The 17815-nt window shown below is 39.9% G+C and overlaps 1 protein-coding gene across 16 annotated transcripts in view; it reads right to left on the reverse strand.

Annotated features, from left to right (window-relative positions):
• The window catches only part of DLG2 (discs large MAGUK scaffold protein 2), a 1965529-nt gene that overhangs the window by 143784 nt on the left and 1803930 nt on the right, over positions 1 to 17815 (reverse strand). For all 16 annotated transcript variants that reach the window (XM_037042840.1, XM_037042852.1, XM_037042842.1 and 13 more), the window contains one exon: positions 10321 to 10435. In XM_037042840.1, coding sequence (XP_036898735.1) covers positions 10321 to 10435 — 115 coding nt within the window. The remainder of the gene's footprint in view (positions 1 to 10320; positions 10436 to 17815) is intronic.

The following is a 17815-nucleotide window of genomic DNA, read 5'->3' on the forward strand; positions in this document are numbered from 1 at the left end:
TCTACTCAGAGGCCCATAGCAGAAAACTTCATGCCTCTTTGCTGAGAATGCATATTTGACAAAGGTTGTGACCCTATGGTTGAAATTTGAGTCATTATAACCTGATGTCAAGAATTCATTCACTGACTATCTTTAAGGTCCTTTACTATTATGGGAGATGCACTATACATTACATGATTATATTTTCTAGCACAAAACTCACAGGACTTTCTATAACAATTATAATTACTAACAGAATAAGGGAGCATACCAAGAAATCAGGCACAACCATGAAAATGTGATCTTTTCCTAAAAACCCAGACACTAAGGTTAATTAATAGCAGGGACTTGGCATCAAACAGAACTGAGTTATATTGGTTCTCCTTGGTTACTTTGGGCAATAATATAAACTGTTTAACCTTGGTTTTATTAATTGCAGAATGGGGATAATAATGACATTCCCTTGGAAATATGATGAGATTTAAATTCTCATCACTATCTACTTGTCCTTAGGATACCTGAATCCATTATATAATCAAGGACTCATTTAGTATGTTGCGGAGGTGGGAATGGTATGGGGGCATCCATTTATGAGGGACAGGAGAGGAACAGGGAATTTTAGGAACAGAGGAAAAAAGTGTAATCATCTTATAGAGCCAATAATGGAGTTCATTCAATGTGGAGAAACTCTCCACTAACCTGGCTTCACAGCAGCCGGAAGCACAGAGGCCCCCTCAGCAGGGAGGAAGGGGTGGCTCCGTTCAGAAGAAGCCACTGGAACTGAGCTGTGTCTGGAAATGAGATTTTGTATTTTTATGATGGAAGTCACTAGAAACTTCCAAAATCCTTTTTTATTGTAAAGTTTTATTCAGTGCACATGGTACTTTCTCATTATTTTACTTTTGGAATCAGATTTTTAAAAAGTGTGGAATCCTACATTTGACAGGCAAAATCTGCACTTTTAAGAAAATTAAGGGGGAAAAATGCACATAATGCAAGCAATCTGGGCTGAAACAGTACGGCTATACACTGTTTTAAAATACTGTGGGAGACATTCTAAGGTGATAATAACTTTAAGTAGAGTCAGTTTTGATGATAAAAATGTCTTATTGTCTTTAATAAGCATATCAAAAAGCAAACATCAGATTACCACAAAGGATGCATCTGGGCTTCTTAGTTATTGAGAAAAGAGCCCAAAAGATGAAGCATGTGCACAAGGAAAAGGAAATCTAAAATGGTTTTCTTTGTCGAGAAAGGGCAAAGGTCAAGCTGCATCCCAAGCACTTTAGAAACATTTAGAACCAAAAGATTCAGGACTAAGAATTAAACAATTATCCATCATAATGTGTGCCTTATTTATTTTTTCAGCTATAAGGTAGGACTATATGGATAGAGGGGATATGAAAATTCACCTAGTAAGGTTTTGACAATATAACTTCTGAAATTTGGAATAATTTCACAATTATTTCAAGCTCAGATTATATTCGTATTTTTCTCTTGGCATTAAAATGCCCTTTCTTATAGAAAACAATGGCAATAATAAAGAGCAATCAATTAAAATATATTTTATAATTCATATGTGTGTTCATTATTTTTAGAATTCTTACTTGGTGAAATTAAGTTGTCAGTCCCATGTCAAGCTCCTGATTTGCTTTTATTCTAATGTTGCCCGTCAGGGAAACCTGCAAGCTCACAGCCTCTGCATTTAGAAAATGACACATAGAAGGAACCCCAACAGCCAAACAAGTCCCAGTGATTGCCAAAGTCCTCTGAGGCACTTCTAATGCGTAAGCCCGAGGAGGGAGACACTGGCAAAATGGGAAGACAAGAGGGTACTGTAGGTGCTAACAATGTGAAATAATGACACCACTTAGCTCTTGAAAGACGTACTTCAGTGGAGCGAGATGACACGAAGTGGACCACAAAGCGGGCCCCTGGAAGCTCAGAGCAAGTGGGAGTTGAAAGTTTCTCAAGCACTAACAGGACTGGAAGATTGTTTCTCCACACCCTACAAGCAGACATGGATAATTTATGAGGTACTCTTCTAGGTAAAAGACAACACTTGGATCCTTGATATATTCCAACACTGACTTTGTGTTTCCTGTAGTTATTGCACTTCATACTCAGAAAATCACACGTGCTCCTGGTTTGGAGCAAAATATCCTAAGCCAGGGCAGCAGGAGCGGGTCTGGGGCTGTATGGGTGCCCAGAGGCCTCACTTACTATTATGCTTCTGCTCCCGCTGTATTGATATTCAAATATTTGAACAAGGAGATCCACATTTTCATTTGACAGTGAGCCCTGCAAATTGTGTAGCTGGTTCTGGGTGTCAGGCTGCATGCCTCCCCTGGCCCCATGGGCAGGGTGCTTTGTGTGACAGGCACTTTGGTTGTGTGTTTTGATGTGGGACATTTTTTATATAGGGCTGCTCAGGCTAAAGGCTCTGTATTGGCAGAAGAGAGGCGGAGAATTTATTCATACTGTTGTAATGGCCACAGCTTAGTAGGGACTTGCTCAATTTAATCACAAATCCACCTGATTTGGGTGTCTTCAAACTAGACTACAGGATCTAAGGTGACTGTGTGATAGTCAACTACCCATTTGATGTTTAATAACGTAGTTCTATAAAAATCACGTAGTATGTCTCATGCCAGTAAATGAAACATAAGGCAAACACTGGAAAAAGATAGATGGGAGTTGTATGTTTATACATCTTTAAAGAAAATGGACTGAGTGGAGGGCTTGGTACTACCCTATACTTGGAGATGAGAGTGGATAGCTTAGTATTCCGTGCCTTAGCTTCCTTATCTGAAAACTGTGAAAAAACAATATCCACTTACAGACATGTTGCATCGAATCAATCAAAATAAAAGGAAATAAATGAAAGCCCTTTAATAAAGCCACAGGGCACTGCAGGTAGGGGCATCGAGAGCATGTTTAGGTTTTACTCTCAGTTTTGCCTCTTATGGGTAAACTTCAAAACCGGCCTCCATTTTTCTTCTGTACAATGGGAATAAAAACAGCACTCACTTCATAGGGTTTTTGTGAGAATTAAATAAAATAATCTACAAAAGGTGCTTAGCAAATTGTCTAGCACAGAATATGATACAATTATGATTTTCTATTTATTATGATTGTGATTATTATTTTAAAAGTACTCGTGAAGGTTATTTTATACTTCTTATGGATTTATAATAAAAAGGAAAATGGATTTGAAGTTTAACCTATATTAAGTATGGCATTTGTTTGGCTGAATGAGTTTTAAAGAATGTAGCCTGATATGATTCTCACTCCTGAACAAGACAGCATACTCACTTGATCAAGCAAAATCTGAATTAAAGTTAAATGCTCTCCAATCTAGTGACATCCACAATTCATTAACTTGATTGACTCAGCGGTTACCCTATACCTCACTGTGCAAATACAAACTGTAACCTGGCACATCTCCATTTGAGAGGTACTCACCACCCACTGGAGGGGCCAGGTGAGTCAACAGGCACAAGCAGGTTAGAAGAGAGCAGTTATGAGATGCAGAGAAACACAGAGAAGCAAGTGCTCAACCATCGGTTATGAGTCATTGATGGTTCTCCTGATGCCATGTTCTGTTTAATCATAATCTTCAATTGCCACTCACAAAATTCACTCAGGAAGTATCTAAAGAATTCCTGTAATGTGTCAGGTACTGAGATGAATGAAAAACTAGCTTGAGACTATTTTCTTGCTCTTAACCTAACCTCATGATTTAGGTGGAAGCTTTCCTCAACTTTTCCATGCCCTCACCTTTCACCCATTCTTTCCTGTGAGGATCCTGTGTCCCATCTTTTACTCTCTTCTAGCTGGTGGGGTCCAGGTTGTTCTAGAAAGTGGTAATTTTGGGCTAAGAGGCCAACCACTTCTTCTGGAGAAGCAAGATTTCTGGAAACATGATTACTGTGGGGTAGGGGTGAGCAGCAGAAATGGGCAGAAAAGATGCTCTATTGATTTTTTTATTCCTAGAGCACAGAACAGTAGAAGGTGGATGGTTATGACTCAGGAAGATTTTTCTGGATGAATGAGTGAGCGCGTGAGTGTGTGAGGGCCTACCATCAACAAAAATGGTGTCTCAGTTATACATCTAGAGGTAGGGGGTTAGAGGGCAAATGTGATGAAGAGTGAAAGGGTCACCTATGGTACTTTTGTCCTTCTTCCTATAGAAATCTAACATTAGAAACCTTTTAAAAATCAGGGCCAGGCTCTCATTTCAGGGGAAAAAGAAAACTCCCCCAGGCATCCCATGACTCCTCCTCTTCTCTATTTCTGGCTTAAAATTAGCTGCCTAAAGACAAGACCCTTTATTCAACAATTAAGATGCAATTAAAAATGCAAATGCCCAAAAGAGTGAACATAATGTTAATGAGTCTCAGAGTGTAAATGAAGAATCCAACTCTGTTCTGCTTTAAGGGAGGTGCCAGCACATGGGGCAGGCTCTGAGCACTCAAAGGGGTGCAGGAGCCTCCCCTGTACCTGTAAGTCCCATCTAGTAGGCTCTTTCATAGACTTTAACCTAATCCTAACAATAAGCCTGTGAACTAGGTATTATGTTCATTTTATAAATGAGAAACTCAAGCCATAGCCATCAGTAAGATCTGAAGTCCGGACCAGAAGCCAGGTCTCTGCAGAGAACATCTTTATACATAGTATAAATGACAGATCTGTAGATAGGAATCTAACCTGTGCCACTACAAGATTAGCTTTGTCTTTACCATACTGTATAGTACAATCAGCACGGCCTTCAGTGAGAGACGTACTTGGGTAAAGAATATGACTTGGCCCCATAGCACCTTGTGTAGGAAATTTTTAAACATCTTTGACCTTCAACGAGGTTCCTCCTCAGTAGAATGGGAGTAACAGCCACCTGCGCCATACATAGCACTGCTGTTGTGAGGTTTAAACAAAGTCAGGAGTGAAGCCCTGGTATAGAAGGTCTGGCCTCTACGAAGGGTAACTGTCTTCTACGAAGACGTGGAAGAGCCGGTTGTAAGCACAGTGACTCTTATCTGAGTCTCCAGCTGAATTCTTTTCAAATTCTTCCTCTGATTAGACTTCTGTGGGGGATGAGAAATGCCTGAAGAGTTGACAAAGCTGGACATTCTGGAGCCCTAGAACTCTGGCCCTTCCCTTCAGCCTCCATGGGGTTTAGAGGAGCAAAAATGTGAGAATGCTAGGAAGTCTGTCCTCCTTTTCTTGCCGAAGTAAATCACAGCAACAAGGGTGTCTCATTCCACTGCTAAGAAAATGGTACCTTGCTCAGGATCAGTTCTACAGCATTTCTGTTCTACAGGGGAAATTTTGTCTTTACAATAAATGACAAATAGCATCGACATGTATCAATTGGTTGGTTCCTTGGGCCAGGTATTTAAATTTGCTACTTCATTTAAATTCCCTTTCACATCCATTTTATGGTGTCTTATTATTGTTCTCATTCCACAGGGAAAGAAACTAAGGCAGAGAGACTGACATGTCCACGATCACTGAGCTAGTAAGTGACAGAATCCAGGAGCCGTGCTCCTCACACTGCTCTGTGCTGCCTCTCACAGGACCCGAATGTCTACGCTCACATCCAGACTAGCTCTGTGAGCTCATGGCAATTATTTAATGACTCTGAGTCTTGGTTTCTTTATTTATAAAATGGAAGAAGTAGTCTCTGACTCTTCAGTTGTTAGAAGGGTTGTATGGGAAAATATGTATAGAAAGTACTAGCATAATGCTTAACCCCTAGAAGTTGCCCCCAAAATGTTTCCCTTCACTTCCACTTACTCATCTGTACCAGGGATAGTGGGCTTCCAAGTCGGCTAGAACACCAAGGGTGAGGGATCCCAGAGATGCTACATGTACTGGAGTGAATGACGATCAGCCTGTCTGTTGCTGTGTCATCTGCCTGGAATGCTCTTTCCCGTTCACTTGTCTACGAGCCGTAGATAGCGGCCCATTCGTGAGTTATTAAATTGAGCTAATGAGATGTGACTTTCACTTTATTTTAAAAAGCAAATAGAATGGAAAATAACCAAGTACACTGTACATAAAAAAAGCATTAATACAGTTTAATGAAAGTTTTCTTTGAGCATCGAGTGTATGGTGTATGTATTCACTGGGTCATGGTGAAGAGTGTGTTTCTCACTTTGAGTAAAAAGACTAGCAGGCCTCTGGGTGAACTCATCGATGATCTGGAAGAACCAATTCAGATACCCTTGCACTAACTAGGAAGCAATAAAAGTTCCAGGCCTTTCTAGAGCTCACTTTTCACATCTCACTGTACTTTGATTGCCTCCCCCTCATCTGTCTCACTTACTGGACATGAAAGTTTTGCAGACAGGAAACATGACTTTTACTGCTGGGTCCTCGGTCTCCGTTCCAGGTCCTAGCACAGGACACGCACTAAACAAAGGCTCCATGAATGCATAAGTAAGTCATAGCAACTGCCTTTGAAACCCAAACAGAACCCAAACCCAAACCCTTTTAAACAGAGAGGTTATTCACTTGAACTCTCAAAACTGATACCTTCTATTAACAAATGAACATGGGCCAACTTTGTCTTTCCTGTGACCTTTCACTCCCCATTGGAAGACATACCTGCTTTTCTTCCTTCTCCCCATTCTCCTCAGTGTCATGTGTACTTTTGCTCTCTTTTATCAGGAAAAAGAATCTTTCCTTGGCTTTTTGCACTTTTGTGTTACTTTAATCCCCTTATATCTCTGACCTTTCTTAATAGCACCTGGATACAAAGGCCCATTCCTATCAGCAGCAAGAAAAGCCTGGTTCTCTGTCATAGGGATGCTTTTAAACCAGCTGGCAGGTAAGAAGGGGAATGCACATTACAGAGGCAGTGAGGCCTCCATCTGCCCATGTGGAGAGCCTCAAAGTACATACAACAAAATCTGTATTCCTGTGGCTCAGGAGCCAAGTGCATGTATGTCTCAAGAACTGATAATGTACTTGTGGAGCATTTTGAAAAATATTTTATTCAAACTTTGAACATTTTATTTACTTTGAAGGTTCTACAGCTAGATATGTTTCACAACGCAGGGAAATACACAATACAAATAGCCCATTAAGTCGAATGTATCCAAATCATTCGCACAGAACATGCATAGTTATATCATTAACAGCAAGCAACTCTGTGTGTACAACACTACCTAAGTACTTCAAGCAGCTTACACAGAAGATTAATAGAAGAAAAAATTACAACTAGATTGGAAAAGAGAGAGAGAGTTGGGTCAAATTTAAAACTCTCCCTGGCTCAGGGGTGATGGTAGTTCCCTCTGCTTCCTTTCAACTCAAACAGTTATCACCTGGGAGAATCGTTTCTAATTGGAGAATGAGGCCAATTTCTGCGTGATGCTGAGATGCATCCATCCTCCCAGGCATAGCCAGGTCAAGGCAGGCTAGGGGTGGGGGTGGGGGGAGAATGAATGAGAGTGAGAGAGAGAGAGAGAGAAAGACAACTAAAAGGGGAAGGGTGGTTTATGGTGAGCAAAAATATTCTACTAAGTCTGCTAACTTGTTTATCACAGAACAAAGAGGTTGCTTGCTTTCTGGTTTAGGTTTTGCTTTATAGAAATATGTGAATGATACTAAAGGAATCCCATATGGTCTGAAGCACAGTTTATCCTCTGCAAAACCCAAAGAAATTTATGTTTGAACTTCCCTTCTCAGCTTACCTATTCCTTAATCTAAGTAAGAGTGGTGCAGTGCTGACAGAAGAGACTGGGAATCACAGCTGAAGTGCCTTCAACATCAGATTCCACATAAGCTGCGCCCTTGGGAGGCGGCATGGTATGGGGAGAAGGGCGTCGAAGATCTGCATCACCAAATAGCTGTGGGGTCCTGGGCAAATCTCTCTTTTCCTGGGGCCTCAGTTTCCTCTTCTGCAAATTAAACACTAGACCTGGTGAGAGCTAGGGTTCCTTCCAGCTCTAGAATTACATAAATATTCCAGGATGCCATTCTCAGATCAAAGGGACATGCTCATTATCTGATAGTTACATAATCAGAGAAACCCTGCTCTCGTTTATTTTGAAAGAGCAACTAGTTTCCTGTGTAAAATAAGCACAACCAACTGGCAGCAGTTCTATTCAAGTACTCTAGATATAGCATGCATCTCTACGAAAATTCTATAGCCAAAATTGCTGTAAATTAAAAAAAAAAATCCTAAACAACAAAGGTACAGACTTACAGAACTATTTTTAGTAAGGATTCCCCAAAGGCCTTGCTAATGCATTTTATTTCACTGCCCTTTTGCTTTCTGGCAGGGGTTGGGGGTCTCTGCGTCTTCACATGAGAACAAGGCCAGGGATGCTCTAAGACATTTGTTGCCTCTGATTTTTGCCCTCCGCATGGCCCATATTTCTTCCTATTCTGTGGCTCCAGGAGACATTTAGATGCTGCAGTCAGCCCTCTACCCACAAAATAAGTATTAATAAGAATTGAACACTAGAAACCAAACATCATTTTTGCATACTGTAGGGAAATCCTTTGGAGAATTTCTCATAGAGTGTTAGCTAGTTTTGAGCTTCACTTAAAAGCAGTTTCTCATTTCAATACAATATCCAACTGTTAGAATGTTAAAAAGATAACATTCTTTGTTACCTTAAGTATTCCAACCTTTTTATGACATATTTTAATCACCACATTAGAGAATAAAGGTTTATGATGAACACTACTCTTTCAAATAAGTCTGTTAGTTTTATATAATATCATGTCACTTAATTTTCTAATCTGCAACTTTATTAAAAGGAATGAATTATCATCAACATATTTTCAGGAAACTTCTAGTCCATGAATATTTTATGCATTCTATTTTTCATAAGGTACCAACACTATGGTAAGTTTTCCTTCCAGTTTTATTCTATATAATCATTGTTTTCATTAACTGATTTATCTCTAGCTTATTAACCTAATTGGCTTTCCCAAATTGCTACCCAAGACTAACACTTCAAAATTAAAAAAAATATTTTGTATCACAAAGACCAGCAATAGAACATAAGTGAGGAAAACAGAAATAGCCACTTCAAATCATATCTGTGATGTCATTAAAAGACATGCTCTAGTGCTTCTTGGTAATTCCTTCCACGGATTACACAGAAACAGATCAAAATAATCTTCCAAACTACAGTTGGACAAATGTGGATGTTAATATTCTGACTTTTTAAAATTTAAAATGTTGGGCTTCTGAGGTAGTGGAACTGTCTGGAATGAGAAGGGACTCTATGCTTGTCAGAATGGCCGGCCAGTCAAGGCCTGCTGCCTTCTGGAAGGCTGTTCCCTTCTTGGCCCTGCTGGGCCTCCCTGACACACAAGAGACAACTTTACAGCCAAAGTGGAATCAACAGGACAAGTCAATTCAAATACATCATTTAGTGTCTCTAGAAAAAGACCGTGAAATTTCAGGTGAGGAGAATACGCCCTTAGGTGGGCTTCAGACCAGATTCTGGGGTATATTGGCAAGAGAGAGAGAGAAAACAGTGAGAAGGGACATGGATCCTCCATTGGTACCTGGATTCACTTAGGCCATTAATTAACCTCCACTTTCCCTTGGTGGCCACTCATGCTTACACTATTTTTTAAAGTACAGTCAGCGCTGGTGAAGTATATTTTGGAAGGGATATAGGAGGCTTGTGCTAAAAAGAGGCACATGTTATAATTGAGTGAGGATGAATCTTTCTCAAGAGTTAACTATGAGGATGAAAGACTGAAAGGCATTTCAAGTCCAATCAATCTTTTTTTTTTTTGGTCTGGTAAATTAATGAGTTTTTTTCCAGGCAAGGAAGAAGTAACTTTTATGGTCTGAGAAATGATTGGTAATTAGATGCCACAGAACAAAGTCTTTCTACCAAAATGTGTTAGGGAAGACACATAACTCTATAAAAGAGTATGTCTCATGTCAAATCAATACACCAAAGTTAATGCAGTAGAAACCAAGCAGGTCTCAGGAATACCAAGGTGATACAGGAATACCTGCTTCCCATGCTGACGGTGAGCAAATAGCCAGAGCTTTCGTCCACATACTCAATTTAAGACGTATCAAAACCAAAAACATCTTTTCCCATTATTTTTACTGCAACCTGCTAAGAACTTTACCCTGGATCATAACATGCTCAAAGAATAACTTGTTTTCAAAAAGGGCCTTTTGCTAATTTAACATAATGGCATTTCAAACATGGTTAAATTTAAGGTCTTACAGTGGTGTATTGATGAGCATGGGTTAATAAGAACACACGATCCTCTGCTACAAGGCGTTCCTCTGTCCCCCAAGAGGACCGCTCACAAAGTGCAGATAACAGTAAGAAATGCTCCATTGCCTACCTGACATAGAGGGAGCGTTTCTGATTGGTTCGCAGGGACCCGGACCCGGAGCTCATGCTGTGGTTCATCATCTGCTCTCGTAGGTCATGGATTTTGGCCTCAAATCGAGCGTAATCTGGGAAGGAAAACAAAGGTGGCAAATTTGGTCCTGTGCCTCCAGAGAGTTAGAAATCTGCCCGCCCCTGCCCTGGAGGCAGCCCTTTGCCCCTGCTGTTGGTGCCTTTGGCCAAGCAACAGGAAGGCATGCAACTCCAGAAAGGTGGAACGCTGTTCACTTCTTTTGCATTATTTATTTATAGACATTCAGAAGAGGAAAAGGACAAATTAGTTATTTCCCAAAATATTGCCAGGGAATAGACTGCCAGTCCAATCTGTGAAAAATCCATGGGGGAAGAGGAGGGTGTGGTAATAATGGGCAATAGAAGGTAGCCTTATGGTGATGAAAATGTCCTCTGTCTTGACTGTGGCAGTGGACACAGGCACCTGCGCATGTGATCAAATGACAGGACTAACTAGACACACACAAGTATAAATGAAAGTGGTAAAACTGAAATAAGTTTGATGAACTATGTGACTATCAGTATATTGGTGGTGATAATGTGCTACAGTTTTACTAAAATGTTATCATTGGGGAAACTGAGTAAAAGGTACATGGGATCTCCTTGTACTATTTCTTATGATTGCATGTAAACCTATGATCTCAAAACAAAAAGCTTAATTTAGAAAGGAGAAGATGAAAAAAAAATCCATGGAAATACTAGAAGCAAGTCTCTAGTTACCCTCAGCTAGTGCACTAAAGAATCAAGTGTTCAGTGATGACTAATATAAAAAATACCGTTTCATTTCACTAAGTTTTCCTCCACTGGGGGTGCTGCTGGAAGCTGGTCACTGGGGAACATACCTCAATTTGCCCTATTAACTCTAATACAAAAAGTCCTCGTGCCAGAAGTTCATCAGTTCTAAGATACGCAAATGGGGATAGAGAGCACTCTCATATGAAATATATTTTAGGAATTTTCAAACTTGGAAAAATATATGGATCTAGAAATTAAGAAAATATAAGTGTTTTACCATATTATTTCTTCACAGAAAAAAATACTTTTGCCAGGTGTCAATCCAATAAAGATATAGAACAAAGGTTTTAAGCTACTTATTCACACAGTCAACACGTAAAAAAAATAGCTTTTGAAGTTCTGATATTTTTTTTTTAGTTTTGATATTCTTGATCACAACTTGTTCTATCATTTCTTTGGCACAATAGTGTTTTGCTTTAGGAAAGTCTAGTAGCTGAAAGGCTTAATTTACCCACAAGAGAAATGTGAAAATGTTAACTCAAATTCTAAATGATTCTTTAATTACAAAAAAAACACATCTGAAGAATTTTAACAGAGGTTCTTAGTACATTTCAAAAAACAATTTGATTTTCAATTCAATTTATTTGTAACTTTTCATACAAACAAGAGTGACTAAATGAATATAATTAAGATGATCTACTTACAGTGTGTTTGGCATTCGTTATAAACAAAAGGCTCTACAAAATCAAACTTCAACTCAGTTTTCTAAATATTTGTCTATTGGTTACTGCGGCATGAGATTTCATAAAAGGAAAAATTTGACTTTGGTTTTTAATGATAGCCAACAAATGACCTCTGAATATTAAACATTTTTAGAGTATAGTATCATAAAAATAAAACCATAGGGGTTGATGAGAAATTTTTTAGTGCTTAAATCTGCTGTCATCTAGGTTTGCAAAGCTTCTTGTTTCAAACTTAGCTTTGAACAATTAAGTCTGAAGTGACCAAATAAGCAGAACACACATTTAGACTAAAATCCATTGACCATATTTAAGATATTTACTTCATTTCATTTTAGCAGAGAGAGAAAACATTTATAAGCGCCAATGCAACGCTGTGTGCAGATTTAAATCATTTTGTGCAGGCCACATTTTTTTGCCACCCTGAAAGAATCAGCAGGGCTGGCCATGTGGTAGAGGCTGTGCTTAACGGGCATCTCGGACGCTATTTCACCTTCTGTAAGTTACAAAACAAGCTCCATGGATGTCGTAAAATTTGAACTATATAAGAAAAGCAAAGAATAAAAATTGAGAGGTTGTCTAGTCTTTTCTCCTTTTCCCCACCTTTTCTTTCCTCACTGCTGTGTTTCCCTGCCTCTTATCCTCAAGGCACATAGATGGTTGTGCAATGGACTTACACAGATACTTCTCACACCATTTGAATATATATACATATATTGAATGTATATATATGTATATATATATATCTTTCCCTACCTTCAACCAAATATATAAATACCATGTTTTTAATACCTTTCATCACATCCATAATGTAGACTGTAATTTACTTAGCAATTCCAAGAAGGTAGATATTTTGCTGCTACAAACATGGATCACAGTGAATTAGTGCACATTCATGGTAGGTTAGTAGAGCACCACAGTGCAAGCCGTGGTCAGAGCTTTGCCTTACAGCCCCCAGCCCCCATCAGCATATGTCAGAGAAGATAATCCGCCCTGAGACAGAGAGTAACTCTTAGCTTCTTCTGATCCGTGCTCCACTGCTACTTGATAAATACCACACGCATTGCCCTCTCTCCCCACTCCCTAGCCCCCAACCACTAAATCTGCCATCTGTTCCCAGGACTTTCACCTTTACGGCTTGGATGACTTCACTACCAAGATAAACACCTGAACTGCCACCTCCAACTGACTCGCCTTAAGCTGCTAATTCAGTGCCCCTCTCCTATCCCATTTGACCACTTTGCTACTCATCACACCTAATTGCAGGTATTTGTGCAGCTGCCCATCATCTGCATTAGACTGAGCTGACGGCAGAAGCCAATCTCACTGTCCCTGGACGTCCCTGTTCCTAACATAGTATCTGCAGTGCAGGAAGCGATAAACATTTTATGAATGAATGAATAAATGACAAATGAGGAAATGAGCACAATCATGAAATGGATTCAGTTATAAAATGCCTGAAAGGTATTTTATAAGGTACTGAAATTGACTGTTTTTAATATTAAGGTTTTTTAATGAAAACAAACAAACAACCACATTCCTCCTGTAGGACTTCTTTTTCCAAGGCTCAATATTTTGTCTAATTTCAAGGCCTTATCTCTGCCTAGTCACTGTCACTCCAAAATCCTGTTGTTATTTTTCATTGTTTTCTGGGCAGCCTCCTTGCTCACCCCACTTCAGCTGTGTTGTACACTGGAAACATTTCTCTAATACTTAAGTCTGTACGTGATCAGAACTTGGTAAGGCTTTTCTAGCTGCCCCAGTTTATGTACCAAAACAGCTTTAAAAATAAGCTGTGGTCTCCTCACTGTATGACTCATTAGATCTCCAAATTTTTTACTATCACACTTTTGAAATGTTTGTTGTACATCATATTCAACAGTGCTTACATTCCCCACTACAAGTGGGGAAGTAATGTATTGTATTGTATTGTATTGCATTGCGTTGCATTGCACTGGACTGTGTTGTACTGCATTTATCTTTGGAATATATTCTACTCTCTACTTTTCCGCTCTGACAATCCTGTTTGTTACAAATCTTGTGTTCAAAAGAGCTTACTCTTCCCTTTGATCCTTTGGAAAATTAAACTTAAGGACAAGTAATTTCATCAGAGCAAAGGCATCAAGATCTGGGTTTACAAATATAACCCTGTGTGTTGTGTGCTTGTACGTGGGCATCTGTGTAAGACGGTAGGAAACAGAAAGAGAGGGGAGGCCTATCTCTAGCTTATCAGCGACAAAATCAAGTTTACAGTTAGAAATGCTCTAGAAATAAAGCAGAAAGCAGGTAGGTAAATTGCATAAAGTCCTTTTTATGTTTTACAGTAATACTGAAAATAACATTTTAAGCAAGTTAAAACAATCTAACACTATTGTGTCCATTTAGTCTTAATCCCCTCTCCTTTCCCCAAATACTCTTCCCTTTTAAAGCCTTTTCAGCCAGATTGCTAACACTCAGGAGAACAATTAAATGAGATGTTAAAGTGCTCTGTTCATTTAAAGGGGGGGTGATGTTTACTGAGCGCCTGCAATGAGTTAGTATCTGTGTTATATACTTCAATATATTAGTTCTCCGAACAAAGCTCTGAAGTAGGTGTATTATTTTAGAGATGAGAAAATAGGTTTAGAGATGAGAAAATAACCTACTTCACCAAAGTCACAGAGCCTCTAGGTAATAGAGCTCTCTGGACACAAAGCTGGCATTTAACCCTGGCATTCAAACAAATAAGGCTAATTTGTGTTTGTTACATCATAATGCCTATGATAACACCAGAATTCTCCTTTAGAACTTAAGGCCTCCTCAGTTCTCTACCCCTCCCTCTTGACATCTTTGCTCTCCTTCCTCTCATCTACTGTATTAATTGTGGGCATGCTGGTCTTTACTGCACCATAAACTCTTTAAAGAGCGAGGGTGTGTCACTCATCTCTGTTCCCCAAACCTCACGGTCTATCACTCCTCTTCCCTTACACGCAGGGCTGTACCAGGTGCTTGGCATGTAGTTTTGAATAAGACAGACCCTGAAGGCGTTTGCTTCCAGAATAGGACACTGACAAGGGAATGAAGCAGGATAATGCTGGGACAGGGAACTGCATTCAGGAAGCAGCAACTAATTCTGTTTTGCTTTGCATGAAATAGGTGCCTGGTAAATGCTTTTAAAATGACAAGTTATCTATTTTCTCTCTCTCTCTCTTTTTTTTTTTTTTTGCCTATAACAGGACACAAACCGACCTCAAGAAGTGTTATCTCCAGTTAGTTCTTCTTCCTCTCTAAGTGTGATGAGGCAAGTTTTTAAAAATTTCCAGTTTCTTGGATATCTAAATCTGGTTATTCTTGACTAGACACGTTCATATTGGCATAGCACCATTTGCTTTCACTTGGACGATGGCTGGTAACAGTAGACAGGGTACAAGATTTGGGTTATGCTGATGGAGTCAGCCTAGCTATGCCGGTTATTAGCTGTGCCTCCTTGTGCATGTTACTAACCTTTCTGGACTCAATTTTCTCCTAAGTAAAACAAATAATAATTGTATCTGCTTTAAGACAGGTTGAAAAAATTATGAGAGAAAGCTGTTGGACCTAAAAGGGTCATTACCTGCAAGTCAAGTAAAATGGAAACTGGTGTCTGCTCCTAGATTCCCTGGCACAGCCTCGCTCTGCCCCTTATCATTTGATATCTCTACCGGGCCAAGGAGGGATGAGGGACAGATGACCATACTTTGGGACACTTGACATCCAGGTACGCCTGCTCACTGGCAGGGCAGTCACTAAATGGTTCCTGGATCCTCTCACAAACCCATAGTGATTAGGAGGTCGGGAGAATGATGCCTAACCAAAGCTGCTGCCATTTTCGGGAATATCACTGACCTCATCCATCAGTATCATCACAAGGCTTGGAGCTACTGAAGAAGCAAACACAAGAGTGTAACACTATGTACTAGGCACGAGACAGAGCTCTACCATACACTTGCTTCCCTTGAAATTTGTCAAGGATGGCGGAGGACAACCAGAATGCAAATCCACCTTAGTGTTCACCTAGGGAAAGAGGCGTTGCCTCCTGAGAGGGGGGGTTTGGACTAGTTGGGACTATTTAATGCAATAGGGTCAATCAATAATCTACACTGATTAAAGCTGCCCATTTGCTCACATCTTCAAAGCTCAGATGGTCAGCCAAGGGTCTGAGAGAAGGTGGTAAGAGTTAGTTCAGTGTTCAGGCTAGAACTTAACACCATGGGCCTGTCTTCTCCCAGGTAAGCGGGTGGGTAGCATACCCCTCCACAGTTACCACCTCAGACAGCTGACTGTGTCATCAGTTGCCAGAGGAAGCCATGAACCGAGGGACTAGGAACAGAAACTAAATTAGGTGTCCAGCTTTACATCTTAATTCTGTCATTAGTAAAAACAAAACAAACAAACAAACAAAACAGGGCCTTGGGAAATTACTGAGTATCAATTTGCTCATCTGCAAATAGTAAGATTTCACGCACAAAGTGGTTTTGCGAATCAAAAGGAGACTCGACTTGAAGCATTTTGTAAAGATAATACTGTTGCTGTTATAACCATGATGGCTCCTGCCAGGACAAATGCACATGCAGCCCTTAGTGGCATTAATGAGGACAGTAGCATGCTATTTCCAATTGCTCATCACAGGCATTGCACAGCTTTAAGAACAACTGGTGAAATCATTGGGCTGTAAGCTGGGTTCTGCACATTCAAGCGGCAGGTTGCCTTCCTGCTGAGTTACCCATTTCCACACTATGGGGGGAGGAGTCTGAAGAGACCACTTGCTGTACAACAGAGAAGGGCTGCTTTTTATAGACAGATCCACATTAGAAGCTTTTGGGAAGTTTATGAGCTAAGGAAGTTCAAGCTTTGGGGCACCTTCCAATAGGGGTGGGGCAAATGTCAATGGTGTGTAGGCTATTAGGGTCACAATATTGATTACCTGGGCATGACTGTCCTTGTCACCAGGGTGCATGGGAAGGATGCGGAAGAAGTAGTGTATGTCTGTCCTTAGTGCAGCCTACGATCACTGGTCCAGGAATGTGACACTGGTGAGCAACTGTAAACACTTGCATTTCTTTGGGGGTAAACATCCTTCTTTCATTTAATCAGCAAACATTTTTTCATGGTTCATTATATGCCATGGTTCACTATGCTAATTGCTAGGGATAGTGGATCCCCTGGGCAGATCTCTGCCTCAAGGGGCACATAGGCCCATGCCAGCTGCTTTTTATTTTCTGGTTCCTTTTTGTGAATATAAAAAGAGAACCTGCCATTTATATATCTGCTCCTGGTGAGGAGTATTGACTGCTTGCTAGACAATAATGAAATACCTATATAGTGAGAAAAAGCTGAGACAATCAGATTTATGTTACAATGAAGAAACTGAGGCAGGTTAAATCTTTGTGAAAGATTATGTGGTTACCAGTAGAATGAGAGGACTAATAAGGGTCTCAAAACAGTTCCCTAGAATCAGACTTGTTGGATGTAAGTCCAGGCTCTGAAGGATGCTGGGAAAATCTCTTACTCTCTCAGAGATACTATTTCCTTCTCGTAAATATTTCATCTCTGCCCCTACACAATGTTGTCCTGAATTTCAAAAACATATTTGCATCATTTTTAGCAGCATTGATTTTTGGTTTGCAGGTCGGCACTCCATCCACTGAGCCATACCAGCCAGGACTCAGCATGGAGTTTTAAAAGCGTCATTAATTAATAATAATTAGCACTTTTTTAAAGAGGGTGGACTTGAGACTTATTCTCATTTCATAAGCTGAGGTGTATGGGTGTAGAGGGGGAAGATGTGAGCCTTATAATCAATGTAAGCGGTAAGTGAAAGTGCTTAAAACTAGAACATCTCAACCAAATATGTTATTGCTCTTTCTCACCTAGAATTTTAAACAATTAGTCACACATAAGAGGATCAGGCATAGATTACTGGTCATATTTCAGGTCTAATAG

This window comes from Sturnira hondurensis, unplaced genomic scaffold, assembly GCF_014824575.4.
Source record: "Sturnira hondurensis isolate 20B ecotype Veracruz unplaced genomic scaffold, ASM1482457v3 Scaffold0003801, whole genome shotgun sequence".
Classification (NCBI taxonomy): Eukaryota; Metazoa; Chordata; class Mammalia; order Chiroptera; family Phyllostomidae; genus Sturnira; species Sturnira hondurensis.